General features: G+C 42.6%; 1 protein-coding gene across 1 annotated transcript; it reads right to left on the bottom strand.

Annotated features, from left to right (window-relative positions):
* Positions 1–5,456: 5,456 nt before the first annotated feature.
* On the bottom strand, positions 5,457–13,168 carry tmem168b (transmembrane protein 168b). Its single transcript, XM_079567095.1, has 7 exons — positions 12,367–13,168; positions 10,655–11,033; positions 8,914–9,225; positions 8,544–8,686; positions 7,405–7,679; positions 7,119–7,321; positions 5,457–5,855 (listed from the first exon to the last, which is right to left on the bottom strand). The coding sequence occupies exons 1-7, from the start codon at positions 12,810–12,812 to the stop codon at positions 5,502–5,504; spliced, it is 2,112 nt and encodes a 703-aa protein (XP_079423221.1). The 5' UTR covers positions 12,813–13,168; the 3' UTR covers positions 5,457–5,501.
* Positions 13,169–13,430: the final 262 nt, after the last annotated feature.

Below are 13,430 nucleotides of genomic sequence, written 5' to 3'. Positions count from 1 at the left end.
AAAAAAAAATAGCCAAACTAGCCTCGAAACTCATTAATTCAAATGCTTTTCCTTCACAATTCTGGACCTTGAACGATAGGGAAGCCATTGTGACGCAGATTGAGATTACACTATCATCGAGTTGTATCATCCAAATTTACTTGCAATAATTTGTACGCAACTGCCATTTTTTTTTTGTCTCAGCGTTTTATATTAAATTGCTGTATATTTTGCTAGTTTGTATATCTTGCCCTAGAATATTTAAATTGCTGCTTTACGTGGAACTGGTTAAGGACTCTTTCTCGTTTTCAGATTGTGGGCTACTTTCAGCTTTTTTCTGTTGGTGATTTTAGATTTCTATTGTAAAAAAGAAAAAAGAAAAAAGTCAATAGGAATCATTCGTTGTGGTTCACGGCTGCAGCCACCAGAGGGAAGCAGTTCGTCGACGCTGATCATTGGAAAGTCGCTAAAAAAAGAAGCCATGTTAAAATATGTTCAAGACCAACTGAAACATGCTGCTGTATCATACAATTTTATAAAGTTTTCAATTAAAATGGAGCTTAAAATGTGGGTCTGTGGTTTGTGCTATGTCATAACTTGTACCTATAGGTTACACACACACACACACACAATGGAATAATATGGTATAGGCAGTGATGTGGAGGCAAGTTTGCTCGGTGGAGGGACGATTTTCTTCATTGTAAAAAGTAAAGCTTAAATGCCAGTGCTGTGCCTAATATATGACCTCATTTGGTTTTCTGTTTGGACCTTTTTAAGTCATTGACAGTATTTCTCACATCTTTACAGTACTTAACCCCTTAAGCGAACACATTTTCTCCAGTTCGACCTTTCCCAAATCTAAAAAGCTTCTTGGGGAAAAAAAAAAAGCATCAAAAGGTCGACAAAAACACGAAAAACAGGTGACAAAGCATAGCAAAAAAAAGCAACAAAAATGTGAAGGCAACACAGCAGCAACTTGAGGGAAAATTGTAGATCAGTGTTGATGGTCTTAGCTTTCAAATGAGGCGTTACTCCTTTAGTGCCGTAAGCTCCAGTCGAGAGGCTTTTTAGATTTGGATAAAGCCAAACTGGAGAAATTGTGCTCTGTTAAAGCAGGGGTTAAGAGGTTAAACTCTACAACGGTTAAAGTACCTCTGATTTGTGTAAAGTTATTTCTCAAAATCACCTTGAGGGCCAAAGGTTCTCTGCTAGAGGGCCGGATTTGGTCCCTGGGCCTGACGTTGCCTACCCCTGGTCTATGATGTTTAACCCTTGATCACACCTTTAAAAAAGGCTATAAAAAAACTGAAGGATTGATATTTTTCAAAACCTTTTGTTTTTATTTTGAAGGTCTAACTCTCCTCTTTTCATACATATAAAAATATAACTTTTTTACATTTTAAACCCATTAATTGCCTTTAATTGTCCCTCCTTCCCGGATCTCAGCAACTAATCAGAGTCCTGTTTCCTCCCGTGTTGACCAATGAAACGAGCTTTTCCTGTGAACCAGCCTCTCAGGACCAATCAGGAGAGGTGGGGGAGGAGCTTGATAGTTTACATTTCAAAATTCTGTCCCTGTTCTCCTCATTTTACAAACGAAGAAGGGCTTTCTGGTTAAAGAGGGGAGGAATTTAATATTTCACTCAATCTTTCCTCATTTTGCAAACTTACAGAACATCACTTTAACAGAGTAAAACAACCACAAAGGACCTGGCTGTGCACACGTGTTTATTGCATAGCTATTCAAGATCTTGCATAAGTACAAAAATGTTTAACAGTTGCATAGCGCAGGTAAGTTCTCATATTTTTGTGCAAATAGTCGTCTTTGGAGTCTTAAGCAACTGGAGTGATCACAAAAGAGCGAGAAAATTGCTGAACAGTCCAGTGGATTAGTAAATTCACATCTACAGTATATAAAAATGCATAGAGTGGAGAAGGCGGAGCTTTGTAAAATTACTGAGAGATTGTCATCGCGTTTTGTGAAAATACTGGAATCACATCGGTCTTTGGTCAGCGTTAAAGGCACAGATTTACAAAATACACTTGTGCAAAGTTTCTCAATGTGCTTCGGATTGTCCCCACGCAAGCATTTTCAGGATTGTTAATTACAAAATATTAAAATTCTTATAAAATATTTAAGAAATGTCAAACAAATCAGTAACTATTGAGAATGGGTTCACACTGGCGAGAGAAGTGGACGGTTAGTAAAGAATAAGTAAAAATGTAATCTCTATGGGAGCCTCAGATACACAGGGTCAAATATTAAAGTTAACTACTGTTCATGTTGTTATAAGCCGGGGTGCCCAAAGTGGAACCTCACTTGAGAACTCTATCATTCATTCTCAATGGTAAAAATGGGTGCAGTACACTTTTTGGCCACCAGCGTCAAATTGGGGGCGCTGTTTCGCTCCTTTCGCAAAGTTAAGGAAACACTGTTGTAGTGTCAGAGCATTGTAGCATCAACTTTCCCATTTCTCCAACTTGTATTGCAAAGGCCATTGAGATCAACAAAGCTGCATGTTAAAACTTGCCTTATAAAAGAATTTAGGCTGAACTGACACTTTCAAAATGATCTAATATCGCATTTTCTTTAGTTAACAAATGCATGAGGTAAAGTCACTGTAGGTACTGCAGATACAGGTGGTGGTGTTGTTTACATTTTGCACTATATTGCTACAATAATTGATTTTCTTCTACTAAAACTTGCCATAGTTATAGAATCAAATGCAAACGTATAACGAAAAATAAAATAAACTATTATTAAATGCAGTTATGTGTGTTTCAAGCTTGACATCTTCATGTTTGGGCCGCAACCCACAGACACTTTTTCATTTTGGCCCTCGGAGACAAAAAGTTTGGGCACCCCCGCTATAAGAAATGAAAAGTAGATTATTTTCTGGAGAGGCAAGGTAAATATGAGAAGATGGAGTCAGATGAAGTAGGTTTTTCGGTCAAAATTCAGATGATATAAAGGAAAATTGACCTTCCAAAAACTATGAAAAGGATGTGAATCAAGACAAATTCATTTTCGTTTGTGATTTTGAAATTAAAATCTTCTTACCACGTCATGGCCAGGTTAAAGTAGCAGTCGTCATATCGGCGTTCATCACAGTCGCTAAAAGATTTGCCTGTTCAGACTGAGCTACAGATCAACAAAAATGGAGGCCACTTTTGACTCCGGCGTGAACCCATTCAAATGCATCAGTTTTAACTTAACAACACAGTAGCTGCCCCGGTTTATTGGGTCAAAATGTACTTTGAAAAAGGACAGTCCCCTCCGCTAATGTGCTACTGACAGACAGGAGGAAGGTGTTGTGTTTTTGTAGTGATGGGCAAAAAACACTGTGTCGCCGCCTGTTTCGGTAACAGCTGGTCACGTGACTAAAGTGTCTATTGTCTGGAAAGTGCTTCAGTCTGCGAGATCAGCGTCTCGGAGCGTTTCACTGCTGCCCTGATTTATTCTATTCTTTACAAAGTCCTGCTCTTGAACAGATACAAAAGCAGGCGTGGAGCTGACCAGGCGAGGGAAACGTAAGGAGCGCCATTTACAGCAAATAGTGTCTAAATTCGCTCTGACTGAATGAAATAAAAACATTGTGCATTCGCTACCTGCGCAAAACCATAATGCATTGCGCCTTGGGGGGTTCGCTGCTGTAAACAATATGCCGTTGCGAGCTGTCACTGAAGAGACTTATATTCATTTTTCAAACACCATAAAAAAACATCCAATTCCACTAAACCAAAGCTGTCACTCAAAAGGTTTTACTTCAGGTCTGAATTGCCGTCATGCACTAGCTTAATATTGAAGCTGCAGTTACACGTATGACCTGAGATGGCAGTAGTGAGTATAAAATGGCCAACTTGCATCTAGCCCCTTTAAGAAAATCTGTACCTTTTTATATATTGATTTTGAAAATTCGATCGGGCCAAAAGCCCTGGTTAACTTCGTGTGCACGGCTTTGTAGTTCCGGATTACATTTTTGATTATTGGAGCAATTATGAGCACAGCAGAAGTTGTTTTTTATCATTGTTCGGCTGTAGCTTCACTCGCACTCAAAGGCCTCCAGGTCGTAGCTACCCCCCAAGGCGCAAAGCATTATGGGTTATGTGCAAGTAGCGAATTGATGTTGTGCCTCGGAGCAGCAGAGCCGCAGGTGACTGAGGCCCCGCCCACTGGAGCTCCGTGAAGCACAGACCCATAAAGAAAATGACTTATTTATCAGCCTATTATTGATCTAATCATTCAAACCTCAATATCAGGCTCCAAATAATAAAACCGCCACACGCCTGAGAAGTCGCAATGATAAAGTTTGTCCACAAGAGGTCAGTGTTCAAACAGAAGGAAACCGCTCCGAGTCTTCGAACCGTATAAAAATTTTTGGCCAGAAAAGCCTTGAAGTGTCACATGGCTTCACTCGCCCATCACTAGTTTTTTGTTCGTTTTTTTAAGCTCAAACCCTTTCTTTCTACAATGTCATACAAATATAAATAAGATATTCATTCATCTAAGCCTGGGTTTCAATGTCCAGGAATTATTCCATCCACAACTTTCCAGCATCAGAGCAGTTTAAAGGCTCAGTGCACAACTTTTTTCTCTTGTCGTACAATAAAATCCTTGAGTGTTTATACATAGAATAAGTAAAATGTTGTTAAATTGAAATTGAGGACAGCCTCCTAACTCAATAATAAAATATGATTAAGTGAGGCTGCTGTGAGCATCGGGTCATTAATCATTTTTAACCATAGCAGGGAAATAGCAGAAGTGCGGGGATTTGTTCGTGTTGCTATGACGATACTCTGTTAATAGATACAGACGGCATCTCGTCATAGAAGGGGGCGTGGCTTCGCTGAGGGGGAAAACAGAATCTTTGGAGAAACACAATTTTTCACTCTTTTAAGCCATTTTCTCTTGGAATATGAACTCATTTATCTGAAATAAATAGTCAGGTGTAAATCGGGCCCATATGGATATTTTCTCACAGCACATTGTTCAGTAGAGGTGAAAAAACGGCAGTTGTAGCTCGCGCTAGCTAACTGTTAGCATTAGCCCGGTGCTAACATGTAGCATCAAGTTAGCACCAAGCTTTTTTATGTATTTATGGGCTGTTGAACCCCTTTTTTCCTCTCCATGTCTTTGTTTCTTTATTTAGTAGAAAAATAAAGTAAAGATTGGATTTTTCTCCAAATTGTTTTCCCCCTTAACTGGTTTTAAACATGACCATATATGGGCGATTCCAGAGACGCCGTCTGTATCTATCGGGATGTGTAGAAACAAGTTTGGCCCACAGCTTACAGTTTAAACTCAACTTCTTCTTCTTTCACTGTTTGAGAATAGGAGGGAAAAACGGCCTATATCCCTGATATATTTATTTGCAGACAATGAGAAACTGTTAGTTGTGGCACAAGCGCCTTTCTGACCTCCCAATTCTTCACAGAGATGAGTTTATGAGGCAAATTCTCCAAAACGACACCATCAGGAGAGCCAACATCAGCGGAGGGGACTGTCCTTCTCGCGTAAAGACCTAGGACCTCACTAGTTTGAACCCCTGGCCTGTATCGAGCACAGCCGGAGGAAACCAAGTCAATTTCAACCGCTTCAGGCATCTTAAACACACCCCGCATAGCCACAAAACGTCCAGCTGGCTGCACCATAGCGCCAGCTGCACCACGGGGTAGGTGATGCGCGGAAAGTACGCCCCCCAGTGGTTCGTCACGTCGTTACCGGTCGGTAGGTGTAAGGTGTAGTCGCCCCATTGCTTGGACAGACCGTAGACGGCACTGACTGCTCTCCCCCGCTCTGACCACCGGATGTCGCTGTTGAGGGTACAGTTGTAATCCACCCACTGGGAGGTGAAGTCGCCCAGCTGCGGGACGTCCTGCACAGGGATAGGAAGAGTCATTTGTGACATTTCTTTATTCACATTCACAAATAAATTGCAGTTCAGGGAGATTTCTAGAGATTGTTTTTATTTTTTATTCATGCAGTCCTTATATTTGAAGAGTTTAGTGGTGCTATGCTAGTGCTAGGCTAGTGCATGTCTATGGTAACTAGTAGCCTGCATTAAAAACCTCTTCAAAATCATGGGGTCCTCCAACGTTGCCATATCAGATTTGTAGAAAGCTCCTTTGTGAATTTCACGTGTAGTAATGCCGGACGCAGGTAAACAAACTACTGTAGATCCGGTAAACGAGCAGATCACTCCGCCGCTGCATAGCTTATACAACCAGGAAGCTAATGCTGCTCAAATATAAGTTCTTTTAAATGCAAAATGGTTATATTTTAAAAATGATTCAGTCAACACGGACGTTTATATCGGTAGTCTAGTGTTATAAGTGATTTGCCTCAGGTGCACTGTGCTTGGGTCAGACTGTTTTTAATACAGGCGACTAGTTACCATAGACATGCACTAGCCTAGCACTAGCCTAGCACTAGCCTAGCACTAGCCTAGCACTAGTCTAGCACCATTTAACTCTTCAAATATAAGGACAGCATGAATAAAAAAATACATATATGTATCTCCAGAAATCAACAACACTCTGGATAACTAGAAAATGAGGCCCTATGTCAAAAATCCTGAAATATCACTTTAACCGAGCACATTTTGTCCAGTTTGGCTTTACCCAAATCTAAAAGTGTCATGAAAAAAGTGTCAAAATGGTGAGGAAAACGCAACACAAAACGGTCGGTTAAGGTTAAAGAGGCAGGAATGATCTATGAAAATTAGATTTTAAAATTTGACATGTTAAAAGGGACTATACAGAGTTTAAAAATGTTAAAATGATGTATTTTCCTCCCCCTACATGTTCCAGCCATGTCCTAATGTGTAGAATGAGCCCAGACCTGTTCACCACAACTGCCTCTAAAATCCTGCACAGTCACTCAAAAAGTTGTTACTCCGGGTCTGAATTGCAGTCATGCATGAGCTTAATATAGAACCTGCAGTTACACTTATGACCTGAGGTGGCAGTAGTGAGTAAAAAAATGCCAACTTGCATGTAGCCCCTTTAAAAGACAGTACGGAGTGATAGACTGGACTATCAGGATGTTAAATGGTCAGGCAGCAACAGGAATGTGAAAACAATCTTACACTTTTGTCAAATCGATGGCCCTGAGATGATTCATCAAATTTGACACTCACCTGTGGGTTTTGTCCTGAGATGTCGGCAGGTCTGGTCAGCGTGGCCCCCTGCACTGCCACGTAAACCCCGTCCACGCGGCTCACCTCTCTGACCCAGGGCAGCGCGCTCTCACAGTCCAGCACCAGGATGAGTCGAGAGCAAAACCCGCCGTTCTTCTCCCTCCACCAATCCACGATCTGCTCCAAACGAAGAGTGTCTCCTCCTTTTTGAAAATGTACAGAAGCAAAGTTTGTACTTGTGACAGACGAGTTCACAATATGAGAGTCATTGCTCTTGCATCTGTACCGGACAGGGCCCACTCTCCGGAGCGGTGCGTGTGTCCGCTGTAGTAGATGATGTAGGTGTCGTGTCTGGGCCCGTCCGACGTCCTGAGGTCTAAGAAGGCCCTGACTTTGGCCTGGAGCGCGTCCAGCGTGACTCCGCTGGTGGAGTAGTCGCAGCCGAACGACTCGATGAGGTGATGTGCGAAGAACCTCTGCACGCTGTTGAGCATCCCGGTGGAGCGGAGGTTCAGCTCCTGCACCTGGTCCGGAGGCAGCAGGGTGGGCTGGCCGTCAGGGCTGCAGACGAGAGGGAACGTGGAGGATTTGACCTTTATTTACCCCGATTTGACTGTAACCTAATCCTATATGCAAATAGGTGTGGGCAACAGGGCAAAACTTCACTATTCAAGTGTAATAGTCTCAACTGAAAATGTTTTGTTGAACCACCTTAATTACTTCAATTGGTTACACACAATTAAATGATGTAGATTTTACTTAAATGTTGCCTTAGATTGTAGCGATACTTTGCTTTTTGTAGCTTTGCCTTAGAGCAGGGGTGTCAAACATCCGGCCCAGCCATGTTGCTCATTCTAGCCACTAGGGGGCATTACATTTTAAAAAAGGAAAGCGTTCCACATGTGTCCAGCAGAGGGCACTGACATAATGCGAGCTCAGGATATGAACAACACATTTTATAGCCATGTGGTTAATGGACAGTCTGCCCCAGGACGGCTGTGGCTTCAATAACAGCTTACCACCACCAAGTATGGAGTGAGTGAATAATGACGACTATGTAGTACTTTGAGGAACTTGTGACACAGGCTTGTAAAGTGCAATACAAGTGTAAGCCGTTGTTATTAATGAAGCTACAGTCAAGTTGGGGCTTTGACCAAATCACAGCTTATTATCATTCATTGATTGGAAAAATGTCTATTATATGCGGCCCGCTACACGCCGTGGGAGCTGAATTTCGGCCCAAGCGAACATCAAGAGCTGCAGTTTAGGAGAGGTTCTCACCCAGTTGTCTACACTTCGTAATTCGTCCTGCGTCAAGCTCACCTTTTTCCCATTTACAGACTTTGAGGTCACACTGTTCAATTTCTGCTTATTTTTTCAACATTATTTGTCTTTTGGGTATGTTTTCGGCCACCGCTCCATTACCTGCAGTAGTTGGTTGGGATGACGACGGCGTAGCCCACACAGGTTCCTCCGAGGCTGTTCCCCAGTTCATAAAAGAGTCCATGAAACAGGGACTCCAGCGGCAAAACCAGGAGGAAGACGCTCAGGAACAGACTGCTGGAGCTCTGTGGGGCAGAGGACAACGCTCAAAGTTTAGTTTACGCAGACTAAATGGAAAAAGGAAGAAAAAAAAAAGCTATGGTGGCCACTGGTTAGCTCTGTGGTCGTTTATGGTTTAAACTATATATAATTTATCAGTACTGTGAGCTAATACCATCTGAAACAGTAGTAGTGGTGCAAAATAACACAACTTTAACAGATTAACAGATGTGTTTAGTGCAGCGCGTCTCACCTGCCAGCACAAAGCACCCACAGCGACTGTAGACACTAAGGTGAACAGCACGAGTCGTTCTGAGATGAGGCAGAAGTGTCTCATCCCCTTCGACGCCATGATTTTGTCGAGTCCGCAGAGGTCCGGCCCCTGGGACCAGCTGAGCCGCTGACAGTCGCTGAGTTTGGTGTGGAAGCCCCAAACGGTGATGACGAAAACGATGTGGCAGATGAGCCAAAAGAGCGAGGCCACGATGAAGATGGGGATCAGGAGGTACCACTGGTCCAAGTGCAGCAGCTTCCGGACCGCGAGAGCCATGAACGCCCCCTCCACCTGTACACACAGCACTTTGAGAACCATTTCTTTTTACTTTTCCAATGTTGCCTAAACCATTTAGACTTGGACGGATCTAGATCATCTGAAAAATACCAACGTGTGCAATCAAGAAAATCTTGGGAAATTAAATAAGGACTTAGGGGAAAGAAAAGTTAGAAAAGCTTTATGTTTGTGCACATCAGTTTCAGGTTGCATTTTCACAAATTGCACAAAATAAAATAGACTTTGTACATTTGCTCCAGGCATTCACTTAAAGAGGACCAAAAACAAGTGTGTAAATACTAGGGCCCGACCGATATGGATTTTCCAGGTCCGACACCCATACCGATATGAAGGGGGTTGGCATGCTGATAGCAGATATAATGGTCTATATTTTAAAAGGGACTATATAGAGTTTAAAAATGTTAAAATTATGTATTTTCCTCCCCCTACATATTCCAACAATGTCCTAATGTGTAGAATGAGCCCAGACCTGTTCACCACAACTGCCTCTAAAATCCTGCACTGTCACTCAAAAAGGTGTTCGGTCCGAAGTGCTGCCATGCATGAGCTTAATATAGAAGGTGCAGTTACACGTATGATCTGAGGTGGCAGTAGTGATTATAAAATGGCTAACTTGCATAGAGTCTCTTTAAGTAAGTTAATTTGATTTTTTTTTTATCTCTCAAATAGCCTTGAGTTAAGCATTTAATATTAGAGTAAAGGTTTCTATCATAGAAATATCGGTCGACCGATGTGGGGATCACAGATGGAAATGTGGGGATCACAGATGGAAATGAGCATAGTGCTAAATCTGGTGCAGCATCTTTATAATGACACTGTCCTATTAAATAAACTAAACTACTACAATTACCGGGTATTTTGATTGGCCGATGCCGGTATGCACCACTCATATTTTTGTCTGTCTATAACAATGTGTATGAAGCGTTGTTGTCAGTGTTGAACTTTGACAGCAGGGGGCGCTGTATAAGTATGTTTAGTAGTCACTTCAGCGGGTGCTTATTTGAAAGCCAAAAATTAGTAGATTCTAAAACAAAAAAACGGCACATCTCTATCTGTTATGGTTCCAAACTTATACGTCAAAGTTTATAAACTAAAATATGTAAAATAGGTGTAGGAAGTTTCGGGAGGGCTCATTTCAAAGCTCTGACTTTCTGGTGCTGAAAACAGGAAGTCTCTATCACTCTATCATCTATGTTTTGAAAATGATCAACAGTATTTGATAGTGATGCAAGGGACTGAAGACGAAGATACTAATATTTGGAAAGATTTCTCATTCAGTTGACGAAAAACCCAAAAAAGACATGACTGCCTCTGACAATATACAGTATATAATTCTAAACACAGACTTGTTAGCTTCATGTAACTCATTCCAGGGACTCGATTTGATTTTAATAGTAGATGAAAATGAAAAGCCAGTCATTACCAGCAGCAGAGGCAGCAGCGACAGCCTCCTCCACAGTCCTCTCCAGATCAGAAACGGCTGCCAGCGCTCGGTGACCGAGAGGCCGCTGAAGTACACGTCCAGCAGGGGGTCACAGATGAGCTGAGAGAAGAAACAGGCCAGAGCGAACGGGTTTACGTCCAAATGCAGCGACTGAAAAAACGCCACTCCCACGATGACGGCGAATGACACGAGGTTCGGGAGGGAGAGGAGCGCCTTCATCCTCAGAGCGACCATGACGGTGCCCAGCGCGACCAGTAGAACCATGATGGAGAGGGACTTTTGGTTGAGGGCGGTGCTGGCTACAGCGAATCCGGCCAACTCCAGGCGCTCAGCGGAAGTCAGGAAAGCTGGACGGTACCTGAGAAGAGGCAAAGAAAAGTCATGACACACTAGTTAAGCACTTTTTGATTCATTTTGTTGTTGATTTATTATTAACTTGTATTTTCAAAGTGCATTTCTCCAGCTCAGCTTTACCCAAATCTAAAATGTTAAAGCCTAAGCCAGTGTAACGCATAGGCTTTAACGACATTTTTTCCATTGCTTTTATCTTGCATTTGTGTCCCATTTATGGCCACATTTTTGTCTCTTTTTTGTCATTTCTTCATCACTTCTTTGTCACTTTTCTATGACTCTTTTGTGGCCTTTTGGTTACATTTTCGTCACTTTCGCATCTCTTTTTTGTTACTCTTTTGTTGATAAGATAAAAAAGCCATTATTGATCTCACAATGGAGAAATTTACTTGTTACATTCAGCTCTTAGAAACACTGAGGGTGTGCAAATAGGCAGGAAATGTGAGGAAAAAAACAATTAAATAGTAAATAGTGATATCTTCTATACAATGACTACCAAGGACTGTGGGGACAAAAAGTATAAACAGTAAATAATAAGTAAACTAACAAAAATGTTATAGTCAGTGTTAGCAGTGCAGGTTTACATCATTGTGCAAGTGGTTGATAAAGTGATGCAAATACAGGGATTATTGCATGTGTTCAGCAAAGGGGTTATTGCACATGTTACTTCACAGTCTTGTTATACAGTGGGGGTGAAGGTCTTGCGGTAGCGCTCCTTCTTGCACTGAGGGTGTCTCAGTCTTCCACTGAAAGAGCTGCTCAGCTCCTCTACAGTCCCGTGCAGTGGGTGGGAGGTGTTGTCCATGATGAAAGTGAGCTTGGCTAACACCCTCCTGTCCCTCACCTCCTCCACAGAGAGCAGGGGGCAGCCCAGGACGGAGCTGGCCCTCCTGACCAGCTTGTTCAGTCTGTTCTTGTCCCGCTCTTTGCTGCCCGGGGCCCCGGGTAAGCGTAGTGGAGAGCAGAGGCGACTACAGAGTCATATATCTGCTCACTCCGAAGGACATCAGTCTCCTCAGAAGGTGGAGGCGACTTTGGCCCTTCTTGTACAGTTGCTTTGCTGTTTCTCCTTTGTCACTTTGTCACATTTTTGTGGCCTTTTCATCCTAGTTTTCATGATTTTTGTCGCTATTTTGACACTTTTTTTTACAAGAAGCCTTTAGATTTGGGTGAAGTCAAACTGGAGAAAATGTGCTCGGTTCAGGTGGGGGTTAAAAGGTTAAGATGCATCCTTGCCTATCACAACAAACTTACTCCATCTCTACATCACATGTTTACTTAGTCTTCCTTCAATTTCCATTCCTTATCCTTCATGTCCACAAAGAAAGTACTAAACTCACCTGGTTCGGCCGAAAAGCCTCTCCAGCAGCGCCCAGAGCGTCCTCAAAGCCATGCTGACCAGCATCATGTAGTTGGCCGCTAACTCCTTCACGTCGCTCCCCACCGTGACGGGATTATTGACGAAACAGAGCAGCCCGAGCAAAAAGCCAAACCACAGATGCAGCAGACTCAAGCTCATTCTCTCCATGTTGAAGAAATAGTGCAACACGCTGGCCACCCCGAGCACAACCATCGCCAGGATCAGGATGACGAGCAACGTGGATCCCTCCGTCTTCTCCCATCGGACGTAGAGACCCAGGCAAAGGGCTATGAGGAGGTTCAGCCCGGACACGTATCCCAGCCATCGGACCGAGGACCAGACGCTGACATCCCCGTTCACCTCCTCCAGTCTGGTCATAGCGGCGTGGAGGCAGTGGCTCACGCAGTAGCGCAGAAAACGACACATCTTTCCCCAGTTTTAGTGTAACCAGTGTCAACTAAAGGCACAGAGGTTAATTGAACACCGCTTTAAGGTGATTTAAGTCATTTCAACGCGATCAACAGGACTCACGTTGGTTTAGAAAGCGTTACGTCGCTCACTTGTTGATAAAGTTAGCTTTTAGCTCCCTGTGGGTTAGCCCAGGTTTGAGCCCCGGTCAACGCAAACAGCGCTAAAGTTACATCTTGAACATCGTGGTTTGATCCGTTTCAATCTATTTTCGGAGGAGAATTTTAACACAAAGCGTCCTAAAGGTCCACAACCCGCTGACAGAGGCAGAAAAGGCATTTCAGGTCATTAAACTGGTCCTGTGAAAAGTTTTGGGGCAGTTGCCAGCGCCATGTTTCCAACTTCAAGCTACGGCGAGAGCAGAAGGTCAAAATGGTCCAAACGTTCGAAAACGCAATGTGGAAAGGAATTCACATTGCAAAAATGCACACAAAAAACATGAATAGGCTGTATATTTTAATTACCAAATTGGATTTTTTTTAAAAACTTGATTATTGGATCTTCCAAAAAAAAAGAAAGAAAAAGATTTTAAACTAGCACTGAAAGCTTTTTGAGTAATTTGATTTAACTTTCTTC

The sequence above is a fragment of the Gobius niger genome, assembly GCF_951799975.1.
Source record: "Gobius niger genome assembly, chromosome: 12".
Lineage (NCBI taxonomy): Eukaryota > Metazoa > Chordata > Actinopteri > Gobiiformes > Gobiidae > Gobius > Gobius niger.
This window is presented reverse-complemented; position numbering and strand designations above follow the sequence as displayed.